This window comes from Eubalaena glacialis, chromosome 6 (assembly GCF_028564815.1).
Source record: "Eubalaena glacialis isolate mEubGla1 chromosome 6, mEubGla1.1.hap2.+ XY, whole genome shotgun sequence".
Lineage (NCBI taxonomy): Eukaryota > Metazoa > Chordata > Mammalia > Artiodactyla > Balaenidae > Eubalaena > Eubalaena glacialis.
Window position 1 is genome coordinate 133,627,633 of NC_083721.1, and position 19,708 is coordinate 133,647,340.

The window sequence follows — 19,708 nt, forward strand, 5'->3', positions numbered from 1 at the left end:
GCTGCTGTGACAGCATCCGAGTAGTCTCTTTGCCTCCTCACTTATTCTCCACATGACAACCACAGAGACCTTTTACTCCTGCACAGGGTGGGCAGGCCCTTCAGGAACAGGTCACTGCTTACTGCTTTCCAGTCTCATTCCTGGCCACTCGCCCCGTCTGAACTCTGGTCTGTCACAGCGAACGTGGCACAGCCTCACTGCACACCCCACACACCACAGAGAGGGTCTCTTCACTTGTCTCATCTACTCTCACCTCCCACCAGTCTCCACTAGACTGCTTGTTAACCAGCCTACCCTTAGCCTGAAGAAGAGGGCTAATAAAAATTTACCGAATTAACTACTACAGAAATTATACCTTTAATAAATTGAATCTTCAAAAACAAACTTCAGGGGCTTCCCTGGTGGCACAGTGGTTGGGAATCCCCCTGCCAATGCAGGGGACATGGGTTCGAGCCCTGGTCCAGGAAGATCCCACATGCCGCAGAGCAACTAAGCTCACGCGCCACAACTACTGAGCCTGAGCTCTAGAGCCGCAAGCCACAACCACCGAGCCCACGTGCCACAACTACTGAAGCCCACACGCCTAGAGCCTGTGCTCTGCAACAAGAGAAGCCACTGCAATGAGAAGCCCACGCACCGCAACGAAGAGTAGTCCCTGCTCACCACAAAAAAAAAAAAAAAAAGAAAGCCTGCACGCAGCAACAAAGACCCAACGCAGCCAAAACTAAATAAATAAATAAATTTAAAAAACAAAAACCAAACTTCAAATAAAGAGAATTTTTGTTCGTTTCACCTTGTGCTCTACTGCTTTTTCTTCTGCCTTTTGTATCTCTGCTTTGAGTTGCTTCTCCATGTCAGAGGAAGAACTTTTGGTGGAAGCAATAGTAATATCTCGCTGATGTAACTCTCGAGTTAGCTGGGAGATCTCCATCTTCATTCCCTCTAGTACAGAACTGTAACTCTGTTCAGCCTGCAAAATCTGTTCTTTCAACTACAAAGAAATAGAAGGCATTAAAAATTAAGAGAAGACATGTTAGATAGAAAAATATAATAATAAAGTAATTTTTACCTTACCTCAAGACATGAATTTTTCCCTGATTAAATCTGCAGAAAATTAGCAATTTACCAAGCTGCATATCTGTACTGAAGGTCAGGTGGTTATACCCACAATTACCTATTAGATCTCAAAACAGGGAGAGATGCCTTACTCAGATGCTGAGAACCAGTATCAAAGTCGAAGCCACATTGTTTAGAGGACAGCACCTGTGACCTTCATTCTTTTTCTAGTTGCAAATCTAAAAATTTTGCTTATATAGTTTCCTGGTCCACAGAAGACAACAGAAAGGCAAGAGGAAGAAAGGGGCTAGACGTAATCTCAAAGAAGTAATAAAAAATATGAGTCAACAAACAGGACAGCCAGGGCCCACTAACATAGAGACAAACTCTGCACACTTCAAATGTCAATGAGGATATAACTACCAACAGCACAGAAGAGAATACACATCCATCACCACCTTTGGTCACTAAGAAAATATTAAATGCCAGCTCATATAATATGTTCATATGCTTGTGCAAGCAAGAAGGTCCATAGCTTCTAGAAAACTTTTCATCAAGGCACATTTAAAGTAATGTTGTAGAGTTCAAAGGGGCAGGCTTCAACTATCTTGAAAATACTTACACGGCATCCCTGGGGATGACACAGAAAGACACTCTCCTAAGCACCTTCCACGTACTCTCTACTCGTGGGCATCAAATGGCCTCTGGATTACACTTTTCTCTCACTAAAAATAATTCCTGTAACCTCCCAACCCACAGCTCAGTCCATAAAAACAAAGGGCTTTGCGATCCCAGGCATGCGGCCCTTTACCTTCTTAATCTCGGCCCTGTACTCATTGTTATGCACTTCCATCTTCTTCAGTTCTTCATATTTTTCCATTAGCTCTTGGCTCAGCTGTTTACAAGTTATACTCACAGATTCCAAGCTGTATGACAAAATTAAGGTCACATATTTAAAATAAAACAAAACCCTGAAACCCACAAATTGAGTTACCTAACCTACCTTTTTGATGTCCAAGAAATACCCTTAAACATCACCTCCCACCCCAAAATAAAACTCATTTCCGATTTCCTCATCACTGGAGGCAGCTAAATCCAATTCACACTTCTGGAGATACTTTTGAGTTCTGTGTTTACCTATATTCTTTCTCTCTGCTTAGAATATTACTGGTTACAAAATTCTAAAGATTATAGCAACTTAGGTAGTTTTTTTCTCTCTAGTTGTACAGGAGCTGCATCATAATCTCAGTCTTCACCAACTTAATTACAATCCCATCCTACACACAGCTGCCAAAATAATCTTCTTCAAAGAGTTTCCAACTTGTCACACTTACTTAAGAATCAATCACTCATCAGATAAAAGAACCTCAGGGGCACCATACCTCTCTTATCTCACAGCTCATATCTACTAATAAAGTCTTTTTGCTGCTAAATTGCTAGGCTTTACTGTCTGCCATGTGCCATTTGCTAAGCCTGGCTTCTTGTCTCTTCACACACCATCCCCTTGACCACACAGCACCTTCCCCTCCTACCAGGCAATGGATAGTAAACACCCTTTCAAGAATCAGATCAACATTTACCTGGATAGAGCCATACTGACCCTCATTCCTTAATCACCTTGAAAACAGTCTATTTTCAATCGTTAGAGCTTGAATGTAGACATTTTCTAGAATTTTCACTTTAAATTGCTCTTAGGTCCTTTAATGTGCATATTATGTTTCTCAAACTACAAATTCTATGATTAAAATAATGTCTTTTACTTCTTACCTCCCTCTAACCTTGCCCACCATACCTTTATGCCCTGCATCATTTGGTTCCAGACTGTCCAATACAGGCTTAATAACTATCTAGGTTGTTTCACCCACACAGCCAACTTACCAGATAAGCTACCGTTCAAAAATAACATCTCTACAATACAACAACACAAAAACAATCACTTAAATTCCTCCAGTTCCTGTTTCAGGGAATATTCTGTTCAAACTGAACAACACAAATAAGCTGTCTAAAAGGGTTCATTTTTCTACTTGCCTTTTGAAACAGAAAAATAATTTTGGAAGTCTTTGTTTTATTACTGAACACTGGTATTTGTATCCATTTATTCCAACTTTACCTATTTCTAAAAATCCTAGAATGCTTATTTATTTGGTACTTAGAATGTGACTACAGTGTGTCAAACACTGAGGTAGAGAGAGAAGAAAATCAGATAATCTTGTCCTATCTATAGACGGGAAAATCGAGGCCTAAAGAGACTAAAGTGTCCCAGGTCACAATGCAAGAGGCAGTGTGTCAGAAACAAGAGGCAAGTCTTCAGAGCCTGCTAAGAGCACAGCAAAACATGTAAAAGATCACTAAAAAGTCAATCAATGGAAAATCAGGATAAAAAATGTAAATATTAGTTCTAATGTCACTAAGAATACTAAGCTTTTATTTTATTCAATCTAAAGTATGCAAATATACCTCAGTAATGACAACTAAGAATATCTTAAGTATTCCAAGGTGAGAAAGAAATAAAGCAAAAACTCTGTGTGTGTATGCATGTATATTTAATATGTAAAGAAAATATTTAGTGGTTTGCAAAAACAGAAATAAAAGATATATTACTTAAAGATAGGACAAAAAATTTATTACTGTACTTAAAAGGGTAAAATGGCAATTTTTTGGTTATCTGTTTGCCTAAAGGCTAACAGTTTATTTATTGTATTTTTATCTTATACACGCAGAAAATACTACTGTACAAATGACCATGATTTACGTTTAAAACAAAATATCAAACTCTTCCCAATCACAAAGTTTAGCAGGATGATAAAAAAAGTTCACAGTATGGTGATACAAGTGAGCTGGGCATGGTATAGCGTAAGTCAGGATTCAATCAACACACTAGGAAATATCAACAGCATTTCAGCACAGAAGGAAGGAGCACCACGTGTCCAGGGAGATCTCCCCAAGAGCAGCTCCAGTGACGTGGCTGGTAGAGGGGAAAGGCTGCCTAACTGAAGGCCTTCTGCACAGGAGAAATGTGAAGATGTACAGTCAATAGAGACACCTCTTTTGAAGAATTTGGTTTTAAAGGACAGCAGAGAAATACAGAAGTAACTTGACAGGGATATAGAATTAAAGGAGGATTTTCATTTTTTTCCCAAGATGAGAATATTAAAACATATTTTATACTAGTGGAAATGATTTAGCAGAGATTAAAAACTTGATGATGTAAAAGAGAAAAGGAGAAGCTGCAGAATCAGTACGTAAGTGGAGTCTTAGGAGCACAGACGTCACCAACTGATTCATTCACTCTAACAGATTAAGGACACAGACAGATTGCAGGCTGACTGGTAGGTTTGGTGGTAAGAATATTAGGAAGTTCTCCTTTAACTGAGATTTACAGTTCTCCTTTAACCTCAATGAAATAAGAAGTTAGGCCATTTGTGAATGATAGAGAAAAAAACATATTTTCACTTGTTATATTAGCTTACTTTATCAATACATGATTGAAAATAGTTTCTAACAATTTGAATGTTTCTGAAATGTATGTAATTACCTACCTGCCTTCCAGACGAGTCACTTCTGCCTGCAGAAGTTCTTCACTAGTGTGGGTAAAATCCAGTCGGGAGAGCACATTCTCTAAGTCTCCTTGCCCTTGAGAGGCATACCTCCTTTCTGCCTGAGACTCCTCCAGTGACCTATGGGAAGACACAGGAGGACTGTTAAAGGCCTTGTATCTTTGCAAACAAAAACAACACACAGCCAGTTCATATTTCCCAACTCTTTTTGGTAATGAAACTCTTCAGAACTCTTCAGTTTGTTTCCTGATTTACGAAAAAACAAAACAAAACAAAAAACTGGGAGAGTAAAGAGGCAGAGATGATGCTTCTAAAAAAGTCAGCAACAGTTTACTCCTTTCTCAACTGGGATTTGGCCTGTTTTTCAAGGGAAAAAGACAAAATGACAAAAATCACCTTGTTGACACTTGATACCTTGAGTCAAAGAAACTGAAAAGTTATAGACAAAAACAGAAATGTGCACCAGATTTAAATTACAAACTTCAGAGCAACAATTCATACATAAAAACAAAATTAACTTTAGGATTTTTTTAAAGGGCTATCTCAATAGCTGGCTTATTGATGGTATTGATGATAAGCAGCTACTAAACATGACCTGTTCTACCAAGGAAGGGAGGCCTCCCAGGAGACGTAGACTATAATTCCTTTCACGTTTGCAGTTTTGGCAAGGGTATGGATTGACAAAAGGGTTCCTAACTTTCTAAACATCAGAGTCTCTTGGTTAGGGGACCCAAACTGCAGGCAGAAAAAACTAATCATACAATATTTTCTAAAGCTAAAAAAATTTAACTCAGAAATTAAAACTGAATAAGAAAACCTATAATATGATCAAACACAAAATTATGAATATGCAATATTAAAAATGGTGCTTAATGCTAAACCACCCTGTGGCTAAGATTAATAATATTTAAGATTAAATATACCTTATGGTCTCTACTGTGTGTTGAGTGTCAGTTGCCTTTAATTTTGCTTGTAGCTTCTCCTTTTGTATTCTTGTCTCATGCATGAAATTTTCTTGAGTCTGAAGAGCTGCCTTCAATTCTCTCTTTTCTTCTTGCAGAACCTGCAAAAATACTCAGGAAAAAAGTCAGATGTTATTAAATTTTTCTATTTCATGAGAAAAGGTAGCCAGGGAGTCAAACTGTAAGTTATATAACAGGCACCACATTAATAAGGCCTGTTATTAATATCTGATCCTGTTATTAATATCAATATCTATTGGCTACAGAGTAGGGAAGAAACCATAGATTTTGGAACCTAGTTCCAGATTCATTAGTCTCTCTTAAAACACACATACACACATTTCCTCAGTTACAGTACATTACAATTTAAAAACATACCTCTAACAGTTTTTCAGATTCCCTCAATTTTTCTTCTTTTTGCTGCTGGTCTTGCATAATAGTCATATTGGTTCCAACCAAGTCATTGACCCTCATGATGAGGCGCTCTATTTCCAACTCATTGGCACAGATGGTGTCATTGGCCCGCTCCAGCTTACTGCTCAGGTGCTGAATTTCTGACTGGCTGGACAGCTCCACAGACTCTAATTTTTGTTTCCGATTGGCAAGCTGAGCCTAGAAACACACAAATTACCAACTGGTAAAAGTGAAAAGGTAAAAGAATAATCAATGAATAAGGAAAACTAAAATGAAACTGAGTTTTACTTCCATAAAAACATATAGCATTAGCTCATTAAAAATATATAATCCATTTATGATTTAAAAAATTTCCATGATAAAAACTAGGAATAGAGGGGAACTTTCTCAACTTGATAAAGACTATCTAAAGAAACCTTACAGCTAACATTATACTTAAAGGGGGGAAACTTGATACTTTCCCACTAAGATCAGGTACAAGGCAAGGATGTCTCCTCATACCACTGCTTTTCAATGTCACACTGGATATCCTTGTTAATGCAATAAGGCAAGAAAAGGAAATAAAAGGTATACAGATCAGGAAAGAAGTCATAAAACTGTCTTTGTCCACAGATAACATGATCATCTATGTAGAAAATCTGAAAGAATTGACCAAAAAAAAAAAAAAATCTCCTGGAGTTAGTAAGCAATTATAGCAAGGTTGCAGGATATAAGGTTAATATATAAAAGTCAATCACTTTCCTATATGTCAACAATGAACATGTGGAATTTAAATTAAAAACACAATACTATGTATAGTAACACCTAAAGAAATTACTTAAGTATAAATCTAACAAAATATGTACGAGATCTATATGAGAAAAACTACACAACTCTGATGAATGAAATTAAAAAACTAAATAAATGAAGAGATATTCCATGTTCATGGAAAGGAAGAATCAATACTGTTAAGATGTCAGTTCTTCCCAATATTATCTATGAATTCAACACAATCCCAATTAAAACATCAGCAAGTTATTTTATGGATATCAACAAACTAAAGTTTATATGCAGAGGCAAAGACTAAGAATAGCCAATACAATATCAAAAGAGAAGAACAAAGTTGGATGACTGATGTTACCTAACTTCAAGATTTACTATAAAGCTACAGTAATCAAGACAGTGTAGTACTGGCAAAAGAACAGACAAATAGATTAATGGAACAGAATATAGAGCTCAGAAATAGACCTTTATAAATATAGTCAACTGATCTTTGATAAAAGAGCAAAGGTGATACAATGGAGCAAAGATCGTCTCTTCAACAAATGGTGCTGGAATAACTGGACGTCCACATGCAAAAAAATGAATCCAGACAAAGGCCTTACACTCTCCACAAAAATTAACTAAAATGGATCATAGACCTAAATGTAAAATGAAAACTATAAAACTCTTAGAAGATAGCATAGGAGACAACATAGATGACTTTGGGTACAGTAGGAGATAGAGGACCTACTGAGGTAGGAGACAGACGGATCCCTGGGCTGGACAGCTGGTGTCTGCAAGTGAAGTAAAATTGAAGCTTTGTTCTCACTCAGCCACTCCAAGGACAAAGCAGGTGGCAGAAGCTGAGCTCTGCTGAAGTAAGAAGATGACCAGTCCTGAGGTCAAGGAAAACTTCCCTGTCTGCATATGTGCAGGAAGGCTCCTTGGGGGTCCAAAAGAGAGGGGGTACCACCCCATAATAAGTGTGGACACATCCCCACAGTGGGATCCATCTTAGCAAAAAGTTGCGCACGCATCTTGGGGAGGGTCCTAGGACCAGTCAGGTGTGAAAACAGAAACAAGATAACTGGCCAAAGGTAAACAAAGACCTGGAAGAACTGTCCTACATAAGGGATTTAAATCAACTCTTTACCGCACTCCTCCTCATTAGACAGGACGCACGTACTCTTTCTCTCTGGGTGTGTATTTATGCCTAGCTTCTGACTTACTGCACTCCTCATTCAGGATGACCGCACTCCTCTCCTGCTGTGTATTTCTGCCTTGCTTCTGTCTTAAATAAACTGCTTCTCTGTGTGCTCTCCCACATGATATGCTGTGTCTCTAATAATAAACTTTGTACCTGTTTTTACAGTTTTTGCCTCCTTGAAACATTCTTGCTTTCAATGGGGGTAAGAGCCAGGGCCACAATGCTTCTAGCCTCTAGCCCCTGGTGGTCTAGCGGCTAGGATTCCTGGTTTTCATCCAGACTACCCAGGTTCAATTCCTGGTCAGGAAACTAAGATCTCTCTTCAGGACCGCTCACCGCTATCTCTCTGAGATCAATATCTTTGTAGATACAACACCAAAGACACAATCCCTGAAAGAAATAACTGATAAGCTGAAATTCATTAAAATTGAAAACTTTTACTCGTGAAAGACAATGTCAAGAGAATGAGAAGACAAGCCAGGTCTGGGAGAAAATATTTGCAAAAGACACACCTGATAAAAGGACTGTTATACAACATATAAAAAGAACTCTTAAAATTCAACAAGAAAACAAACAACTCCATTAAAAAATAGGCCAAAGGCTTGAATACAGATGGCAAATAAATATTATATATGAAAAGATGATCTATATTATATGTCATCAAGGAAATGCAAATTAAAACAACAATTACATATCTATTAGAATGGCCAAAATCTGGAACACTGATAATAGTAAATTCTGGCAAGGATAAGGAGCAACAGGAACTCTCATTCATTGCTGGTGAGAATGCAAAATGTTACAGCCATTTTGGAAGACAGTCTGATGTTTCTTACAAAACTTAACATATTCTTACCATATAATCCAGCAATTGTGTTTCTTGGCATTTACCCAAAGAAGTTTGAAAATGTATGTCTACACAAAAACCTGAATATGGATGTTTAAAGCAGTTTTATTCATAACTGCCAAAACTTGGAAGCAACCAAGTAGGTGTGTGGATAAATAAACTGTGGTATATCCAGACAATGGAATATTATTCAATGCTAAAAAGATATAAGCTATCAAGCCATGAAAACACATGAAGGAGTCTTAAACTCATATTACTAAGTGAAAGAAACCAGTATGAAAAGGCTACATACTGTATGATTCCAACTATACAACATTCTGGAAAAGGGAAAACAATAGACAAAATAAAAAGATCAGTGATCATGGGGAGGGTAGGCAGGGGAGTGATGAATAGGCAGAACACAGAGGAAATTTATGGCAGTGAAAATAATCTGTATGATATTATAATGATGGATGTGTTTATGGATGGATAGAGAAGAGACACTGCCTACCTACTGAAAAGACAGCTGCATTATTCTACCTACTTGTGCAGAAGTTTAACTATATCCATGACTCATCATATAGGAAAACTGGATTTATCTCTTATTTAAAACATAGGCAAAAGGAACTATTGTGCATTATTTTATTTCTTACAGAAGTGCAGAAATTAAAATTTTTTAAAAGTCACTAAACCACTTAAATTTCCAGATCAAATTTTCCTCTCTCCCCACCCCAAAACATGTTGCATGTAGTTAATTATTGTGTTTTAACATTCTTTTCATGAAAATCACACACATTCCAATGATTCAAATTGACCACAAAAATGTTTACCTGTAGGAGGAAAGGAGTGGGGAGAAGAGAATTGTAGAATTTTGTTCCTTCAGGAAAAAGGTGCGTGGAGGGGAGGAAGGATTTGTTCTGTCATCAATTTTTGGACACTCCCTGAGCTAAAAGACTCAACTAAATATAGTGCATCTCAAAGTTTCCTTCTATGCTTTATCTACTGAGTTACATACCAATAAGACCACTTTAGCAACTGTCTCATGGACCTGCAGTTCCTATAACTTGGATGATTTTTTAGGCTATGTATCCCAGCTATACCGGTTTTTAGCTCCCAACTTTCTAGTTTTCACAAATTTTAATCCAGCATCCTGAAAGGTACTTCATCTTCACACTGAAGATAGACATAAATCATTTGTGTAAGTAAAACTTCCCTTATTCTAAATATTTTTAAAAGGTAAAGCACACAATTTTATTTTAGAAGTTTAAGTGGAAATGTCTCTGGGAAATCTATCTGCTGTGGATTTAAGGATTTTATTGTGACTAGTACAGGGCCAAAATGCTGTATTGTGCGTGCATAAAGTAGACGCTCAACAATGCCCATAAGCCAGAAAGAGGGTGGGAGGAGAAAGGCAAAGAGGCAGATAGCATTTATATAAATTACAGATCCAAGATTCCAGCACAAAGATTCAAACAAATTTTTTTACCAGATTCCTGCAACAGTGTGAAAAAAGAACATCAAATAGGTTTAAATGCACAAGAATAACTGCCAGGATGTAACTGTCTCCAAACTTTTAAAATACAATATAAACTACCCACCCGCAACAAGGGGAAATCTTACATAGAATTCTGAACAGAATAAATAACTGAAGACATTGAATGAGGATGATAAGAAAGAGCCCAGCGTGCTGAACCTCCCCAACCCTACTTGAAACTGCATAGCAGCCCTGGGGCTTGACAGAACATAGCTAGAAAACCACTGCTCAATTGGACACTCAGGATGAAAAACAATACACAATTGCAAAACACTAGCATTGTCTTTTTAACACTGTTAACAGCTATTTAACATTATTCAGTTCAGATCTGTGACCTTAAAGTAAACTGGTATTGAAGTTATAGTTTAACTAAGCTATAGTTTAACCAGCTGGCCAAGATTTGATACTTAAAAACTAAACAACTAGTTTTGTGGCATCAAGAACATAGCTTTCTTTTTTTTTTTTTAACATATTTATTGGAGTATAATTGCTTTACAATGGTGTGTTAGTTTCTGCTGTGTAACAAAGTGAACCTGCTATACGTATACATATATCTGCATGTCCCCTCCCTCTTGCATCTCCCTCCCACCCTCCCTATCCCACCCTCTAAGTGGTCTCAAAGCACCGAGCTGATCTCCCTGTGCTATGCGGCTGCTTCCCACTAGCTAGCTATTTTACATTTGGTAGTGTATATATGTCAATGCCACTCTCTCACTGCGTCCCAGCTTACCCTTCCTCCTCCCCGTGTCACGTCCATTCTTTATGTCTGTGTCTTTAATCCTGACCTGCCCCTATGTTCTTCAGAACCTTTTATTTATTTTTTTTAGATTCCATATATATGTGTTAGCATTTCTCTTTCTGACTTACTTCACTCTGTGTGACAGACTCTAGGTCCATCCACCTCACTACAAATAACTCAATTTCATTTCTTTTTATGGCTGAGTAATATTCCATTGTATATATGTGCCACATCTTCTTTATCCATTCATTTGTCGATAGACACTGAGGTTGCTTCCATGTCCTGGTTATTGTAAATAGTGCTGCAATGAATATTGTGGTACATGACTTTTTTTGAATTATGGTTTTTTCAGGGTATATGCCCAGTAGTGGGATTGCTGGGTCATACAGTAGTTCTATTTTTAGTTTTTTAAGGAACCTCCATACTGTTCTCCATAGTGGCTGTATCAATTTACATTCCCACCAACAGTGCAAGAGGGTTCCCTTTTCTCCACACCCTCTCCAGCATTTATTGTCTGTAGACTTTTTGATGATAGCCATTCTGACCAGGGTGATGTGATACCTCATTGTAGTTTTGACTTGCATTTCTCTAATGATTAGTGATGTTGAGCATCCTTTCATGTGTTTGTGGGCAATCTGTATATGTTCTTTGGAGAAATGTCTATTTAGGTCTTCTGCCCATTTTTGGATTAGGTTGTTTGTTTTTTTCATATTGAGCTGCACGAGCTGCTTGTATATTTTGGAGATTAATCCTTTGTCAGTTGCTTCGTTTGCAAATATTTTCTCCCATTCTGAGGGTTGCCCTTTCGTCTTGTTTATGGTTTCCTTTGCTGTGCAAAAGCTTTTAAGTTTCATTAGGTCCCATTTGTTTATTTTTGGTTTTATTTCCCTTTCTCTAGGAGGTGGGTCAAAAAGGATCTTGCAGTGATTTATGTCATAGAGTGTTCTGCCTATGTTTTCCTCTAAGAGTTTGATAGTGTCTGGCCTTACATTTAGGTCTTTAATCCATTTTGAGTTTATTTTTGTGTATGGTGTTAGGGAATGTTCTAATTTCATTCTTTTACATGTAGCTGTCCAGTTTTCCCAGCACCACTTAATGAAGAGACTGTCTTTTCTCCATTGTATATTCTTGCTTCCTTTATCAAAGATAAAGTGACCACACATGACTGGGTTTATCTCTGGGCTTTCTCTCCTGTTGCATTGATCTATATTTCTGTTTTTGTGCCAGTACCATACTGTCTTGATTACTGCAGCTTTGTAGTATAGTCTGAAGTCAGGGAGCCTGATTCCTCCAGCTCCGTTTTTCTTTCTCAAGATTGCTTTGGCTATTCGGGGTCTTTAGTGTTTCCATGCAAATTGTGAAATTTTTTGTTCTAGAAGAACATAGCTTTATTTTTTTCTTTATGTTTTTTAACTGTAGTTGACATACAATATTATGTTAGTTTCAGGCGTACAACATAGTGATTCTACACATATACATTACATATTGATCTCCATGGTAAGTCTAGTAGCCATCTATCACTATACAAAGTTATTACAATATTATAGACTATATTCCCTATGCTGCACATTTTATCCCCATGACTTAATTATTTTATAACTGGAAGTCTGTACCTCTTAATTCCCTTAGCCTATTTTGCCCAACTCTCCCCCCCCCCAACCCCATGGCAACTACATTTGTTCTCTGTATCTATGAGTCTGTCTCTGTTTTGTTGTTTGTTTCGTCTTTTAGATTCCACATGTAAGTGAGGCCATACGGAATTTGTCTTTCTCTGTCTTATTTCACTTAGAGTAGTACTCTCTAGGTTCATCCATGTTGTTGCAAATGGTAAAAATTTCATTCTTTTTCATGACTAATATTCCACTGTATACATATACCACATCTTGTTTATCCATTCATCTGTCAGTGGGCACTTAGGTTGCTTCTATACGTTGGCTACTGTGAATAACACTGCAATGAATAGAGGGGTGCATATATCTTTTTGATTTTTTGGGGGGGGATGCCCAGAAGTGTAATTGCTAGATCATATGTTAGTACTATTTTTAATTTTTGAGGAATCTCCATGCTGTTCTCTGTAGTGGCTGCACCAATTTACATTCCCACCAACAGTGCTTGAGGGTTCCCTTTTCTCCACACCCTCACCAACACTTGTTATTTGTTACCTTTTTGATAATAGCCAGTCTGACAGGTGTGAGGTGGTATCTCCGTGTGGTTTTAATTTGCATTTCCCTGATGATTAGTGATGCTGAGCATCTTTTCTCGTGTCTGTTGGCCATCTGTGTGTCTTCTCTGGAAAAATGTCTATTCAGGTCCTCTGCCAATTTTTTACTCAGGTTGTTTTTTGATGTTGAGCTGTTTAAGTTCTTGGTATATTTTGGGTATTAACTTCTTATCAAATAAATCATTTGCAAATATGTTCTCCCATTCAGTAGTCTACCTTTTCATTTTGTTGATAGTTTCCTTTGTTCTTCAAAGACTTTTTACTTTGATATAGTCCCACTTGTTTATCTTTGCTGTTGTTTTCCTTGCCTGAGGACACAGATCCAAAAGAATATTGCTAATAACGATGCCAAAGAACATATTGCCTATGTTTTCTTCTAGGAGTTTTATGCTTTCAGGTCTCACATTTAAGTCTTTAATCCATTTTGAGTTTATTTTTGTACAGGGTATAAGAAAGTGATCCAGTTTCATTCTTTTGCCTACAGATGTATAGTTCTCCCAACACCATTTACTGAAGAGACTGTCTTTTCCCCATTGTATATTCTTGGCTCCCTTGTCATAAATTAATTGACCATATAAGCATAGGTTTATTTCTGGACTCTCTATTCTGGTGCATTGATCTATGTGTCTGTTTTTGTGTCAGTACCATATAGGTTTGATTACTATAGACTTATAGTATAGTTTGAAATCAGGGAATATGATACCTCCAGCTTTATTCTTCTTTCTTAAGATTGCTTTAGCTATTTGGGGTTTGGTTTTGTGTGTGTGTGGTTCTATACATACTTCAGATTTATCTGTTCCAGTTCTGTGAAAAATGTCATTGGAATTTTGATAGGGACTGCACTGAATGTGTAGATTGCTTTAGGTAGTATGGCCATTCTAACAATATTTATTCTTCTAATCCATGAGCACTGTACCTCTTTCCATTTATTTGTGTCATCTTCATCTTCAATTTCTTTCAAAAACATCTTAATAGTTTTCAAAGTATAGGTGTTTCACCTTTTTGGTTAAACTTACTCCTAGGTATTTTATACTTTTTGATGCAGTTGTAAATGGGACAGAAGCCTTATTTTTCTGATAGTTCATCTTTAGTGTACAAAAAAGCAACAGATTTCTGTATATTGATTTTGTAGCCTCCAACTTTACTGAATTAATTAGTTTTAATAGTGTTTTTTGGTGGAGGCTTTAGTTTTCTATATGTAGTAACATACCATCTGCAAATAGTGACAGTTACTTCTTCTTTTCCAATTTGGATGCCTTTCAGCTCTTTTCCTTGTCTGACTGCAATGCCTAGGACTTCTAATATCATGTTGAACAAAAGTGGTGAGAATGGGCATCCTTGTCTTGTTCCTGATCTTAGAAGAAAAGCTTTCAGCTTTTCACAGTTGAGTGTTATGCTGTGTGTTTGTCATATATGGCCTTTATTATATTGAGGTATGTTCCCTCTACACCTACTTTCTTGAGAGTTCTTATCATAAATGAATGTCGAATTTTGTCAAATGATTTTCCTGCATCTACTGAGATGAACATATGATTTTTTATCATTTTTAAATGTGGTGTATAACACTAATTGATTTGCAGATATTGACCCATCCTTTTATCCCTGGAATAAGTTCCACTTAATCATAGTATATGATCCTTTTATTGTATTATTGAATTCAGATTAATAATATTTTGTTGAGAACTTTTGCATGTATGTTCATCAGGGATATTGGCCTATAATTTTCTGTTTGTTGCATCTCCATCTGGTTTTGTATCAGTGTAATGCTGGCCTTGCAGAATGAGTTTGGAAGTGTAGGAAGACTTTCTCTTCAATTTTTTGGGAACAGTTTGAGAAGGACAGGTATTAACTCTTCTTTAAATGTTTGGTAGAATTCACTTGTGAAGCTGTGGTCCTGGACTTTTTTTTTTTTTTCTTTTGAAGTTTTTTGATTACTGATTCAGTTTCATTACTAGTGATTAGTCTGTTCAAAATTCCTATTTCTTCCTGATTCATCCTTAGAAAATTGAAATTTTCTAGGAATGTATCCATTTCTCCTAGGTTTTCAAACTGTTGGCATAAAGTTGTTCATAGCAGTCTCTTATGATCCTTTGTATTACTGTGGTGTCTGCTGTAACCTCTTTTGTTTCTGATTTTATTTATTTGGGCCCTTTCTTCTTTTCTTGATAAGTCTGGCTAAAGGTTTATCAAGTTGGTTATCTTCTCACAGAACCTTCTCTTAGTATCATTAATCTTTTCTATTGTCCTTTTAGTCTCTATTTCATTTATTTCTGCTCTGATCTTTATCATTCCCTTCTTTCTACTAATTTTGGGCTACATTTGTTCTTCTTTTTCTAGTTCTATAGGTGCAAGGTTACATTGTTTATTTGAGATTTTCCTTGTCTCATGAGGTAGGCCTGTATCGTGATGAATTTCCCTTTTAGAACTGCTTTTCCTGTGTCCCACAGATTTTGGAATGTTGTGTTTCCATTTTCATTTCTCTCAAGGTATTTTTAAAATTTCCTCTTTCATTTCTTCATTGACCTACTGGTTGTCCAAAAGCAAATTCTTTAGCCACAACGTTTGTGGTTTTTTCCACTTTTCTTCTTGTGCTTGATTTCTAGTTTCATACCATTGTGGTATTGAAATGATGCTTGATATAACTTCAATTTTCTTAAAGTTACTGAGACTTGTTTTGTGACCTAACGTGATCTACTCTGGAGAATGTTCCATATGGACTTAAAAAGAACCTGCATTCTGTTGTTTTGGGGTGAAATATACTTTATATATTTATTAAGTCCATCTGGTCTAATGTATCATTTAAGGCCAATGCTGTGTCATTGATTTTCTGTATGAATGACATATCTATTCATGTAAATGAGGTGTTACAGCCCCCTACTATTACTGCATCATTGTCAATATCTCCCTTTATGTCTGCTTTATGTATTTAGGTGCTCCTATGTTTGGTGCATATTTACAGGTATTACGTCCTCTTGATGAATTGGTTCCTTTATCATCATGTAATGACCTTCTTTGTCTCTTGTTACAATCTTTGTTTTAAAGTCTATTCTGAAATTGACAAACCATTAGCCAGACTCATCAAGAAAAAGAGGGAGAGGACTCAAATCAATAAAATTAGAAATGAAAAAGGAGAAGTTACAACAGATACCACAAAAATACAAAGCATCCTAAGAGACTACTATAAGAAACTCTATGCCAATAAAATGGACAACCTGGAAGAAATGGACAAATTCTTAGAAAGGTATAGCCTTCCAAGACTGAACCAGGAAGAAATAGAAAATATGAACAGACCAATCACAAGTAATGAAATTGAAACTGTGATTAAAAATCTTCCAACAAACAAAAGTCCAGGACCAGATGGCTTCACAGGTGAATTCTATCAAACATTTAGAGAAGAGCTAACACCCATCCTTCTCAAACTCTTCCAAAAAATTGTGGAGGAAGGAAAACCCCCAAACTCATTCTGTGAGGCCACCATCACCCTGATACCAAAACCAAAGATACTACAAAACAAGAAAATTATAGACCAATATCACTGATGAATATAGATGCAAAAATCCTCAACAAAATACTAGCAAACAGAATCCAACAACACATTAAAAGGATCATACACCATGATCAAGTGGGATTTATCCCAGGGATGCAAGGATTATTCAATAAACGCAAATCAATCAATGTGATACACCACATTAACAAACTGAAGAATAAAAACCATATGATCATCTCAATAGATGCAGAAAAAGCTTTTGACAAAATTCAACACCCATTTATGATAAAAACTCTCCAGAAAGTGGGCATAGAGGGAACTTACCTTAACATAATAAAAGCTATATACTACAAACCCACAGCAAACATCATTCTCAATGGAGAAAAACTGAAAGCATTTCCTCTAAGATCAGGAACGAGACAAGGATGTCCACTCTCACAACTATTATTCAACATAGTTTTGGAAGTCTTAGCCATGGCAATCAGAGAAGAAAAAGAAATAAAAGGAAAAGAAGAAGTAAAACTGTCACTGTTTGCAGATGACATGATACTATACACAGAGAACCCTAAAGATGCCACCAGAAAACTACCAGAGCTAATCAATGAATTTGGTAAAGTTGCAGGATACAAAATTAATGTACAGAAATCTCTTGCATTCCTATACACTAATGATGAAAAATCTGAACGAGAAATTAAAGAAACACTTCCATTTACCATTGCAATGAAAAGAATAAAATACCTAGGAATAAACCTACCTAGGGAGACAAAAGACCTGTATGTAGAAAACTGTAAGACACTGATGAAAGAAATTAAAGATGATACCAACAGATGGAGAGATATACCATGTTCTTGGATTGGAAGAATCAAAATTGTGAAAATGACTATACTACCCAAAGCAATCTACAGATTTAATGCAATCCCTATTAAATTACCAATGGCATTTTTTACGGAACTAGAACAAAATATCTTAAAATTTGTATGGAGACACAAAAGACCCCAAATAGCCAAAGCAGTATTGAGGGAAAAAAATGGAGCTGGAGGAATCAGACTCCCTGACTTCAGACTACACTACAAAGCTACAGTAATCAAGAAAATATGGTACTGGCACAAAAACAGAAACACAGATCAATGGAACAAGATAGAAAGTCCGGAGATAAACCCACACACCTATGGTCAACTAATCTATGACAAAGGAGGCAAGGATATACAATGGAGAAAAGACAGTCTCTTCAATAAGTGGTGCTGGGAAAACTGGACAGCTACATGTAAAAGAATGAAATTAGAACACTCCCTAACATCATACACAAAAATAAACTCAAAATGGATTAGAGACCTAAATGTAAGACTGGACACTATAAATCTCTTAGAGGAAAACATAGGAAGAACACTCTCTGACATAAATCACAGCAAGATCTTTTTTGATCCACATCCTAGAGTAATGGAAATAAAAACAAAAATAAACAAATGGGACCTAATGAAACTTCAAAGCTTTTGTACAGCAAAGGAAACCATAAACAAGACGAAAAGACAACCCTCAGAATGGGAGAAAATACTTGCAAACGAATCAATGGACAAAGGATTAATCTCCAAAATATATAAATAGCTCATGCAGCTCAATATTAAAAAAACAAACAATCCAATCCAAAATTGGGCAGAAGACCTAAATAGACATTTCTCCAAAGAAGACATACAGATGGCCAAGAAGCACATGAAAAGCTGCCCAACATCACTAATTATTAGAGAAATGCAAATCAAAACTACAATGAGGTATATCACCTCACACCAGTTAGAATGGGCATCATCAGAAAATCTACAAACAACAAATGCTGGAGAGGGTGTGGAGAAAAGGGAACCCTCTTGCACTGTTGGTGGGAATGTAAATTGATACAGCCACTATGGAGAACAGTATGGAGGTTACTTAAAAAACTAAAAGTAGAATTACCATATGATCCAGCAATCCCACTACTGGGCATATACCCAGAGAAAACCATAATTCAAAAAGACACATGCACCCCAATGTTCATTGCAGCACTATTTACAATAGCCAGGTCATGGAAGCAACCTAAATGCCCATCTACAGATGAATCGATAGAGAAGATGTGGTACATATATACAATGGAATATTACTCAGCCATAAAAAGGAACGAAATTGGGTCACTTGTTGAGACGTGGATGGATCTAGAGACTGTCATACAGAGTGAAGTAAGTCAGAAAGAGAAAAACAAATATCGTATATTAACGCATATATGTGGAACGTAGAAAAATGGTACAGATGAACCGGTTTGCAGGGCAGAAATTGAGACACAGATGTAGAGAACAAACATATGCACACCAAAGGGGGAAAGCCGCGGTGGGGGTGTGTGTGTGTGATGAATTGGGCGATTGGGATTGACATGTATACACTGATGTGCATAAAATTGATGACTAATAAATAAATAAATAAAATGTACATGCAAATTTTTTAATGGGATGGAATTATATCCACCTCTATAACACTTTCTCCTATTACGCCTAACTAAACATTAAATTTTTGATTAATGAGTGAATAAACCTATAAATAAAAAGTCTATTCTGTATGATATTAGTATTGCTGCTCCAGTTTTCTTTTTGTTTCCATTTGCGTGGAATATATTTTTACATCCCTTCACTTTCAGTCTGTGCAAGACTTTAGATTTGAAGCGAGATCCTGTAGGTGAATCTCTGCCTTTTTTATCCATTCAGCCACCCTTTGTCTTTTGGAACACTTAGTCCATTTACATTTAAAGTAACTACTGATAGGTATGTACTAATTGCCACTTTGTTAATTCCTGGTTGTTTTGTACTTCTTCTCCATTCCTTTCTTCTTCTCATAGTCTCTTCCCTTGGAATTTGATGACTTTCTTTAGTGTTATGTTTGGATTCCTTTGTCTTTTTTGTGTATCTGTTACAGGTTTTTGGTTTGTGGTTACCATGAGGCTCATATGTAACA

The 19,708-nt window shown here is 36.6% G+C and overlaps 1 protein-coding gene across 11 annotated transcripts in view; it reads right to left on the reverse strand.

Annotated features, from left to right (window-relative positions):
• The window catches only part of CEP63 (centrosomal protein 63), an 85,853-nt gene that overhangs the window by 11,184 nt on the left and 54,961 nt on the right, over positions 1–19,708 (reverse strand). For all 11 annotated transcript variants that reach the window (XM_061194637.1, XM_061194643.1, XM_061194639.1 and 8 more), the window contains 5 exons: positions 5,954–6,187; positions 5,537–5,676; positions 4,596–4,733; positions 1,868–1,982; positions 794–991 (listed from right to left, as the gene is read on the reverse strand). In XM_061194637.1, the coding sequence (XP_061050620.1) occupies positions 794–991; positions 1,868–1,982; positions 4,596–4,733; positions 5,537–5,676; positions 5,954–6,187 (825 nt within the window). The remainder of the gene's footprint in view (positions 1–793; positions 992–1,867; positions 1,983–4,595; positions 4,734–5,536; positions 5,677–5,953; positions 6,188–19,708) is intronic.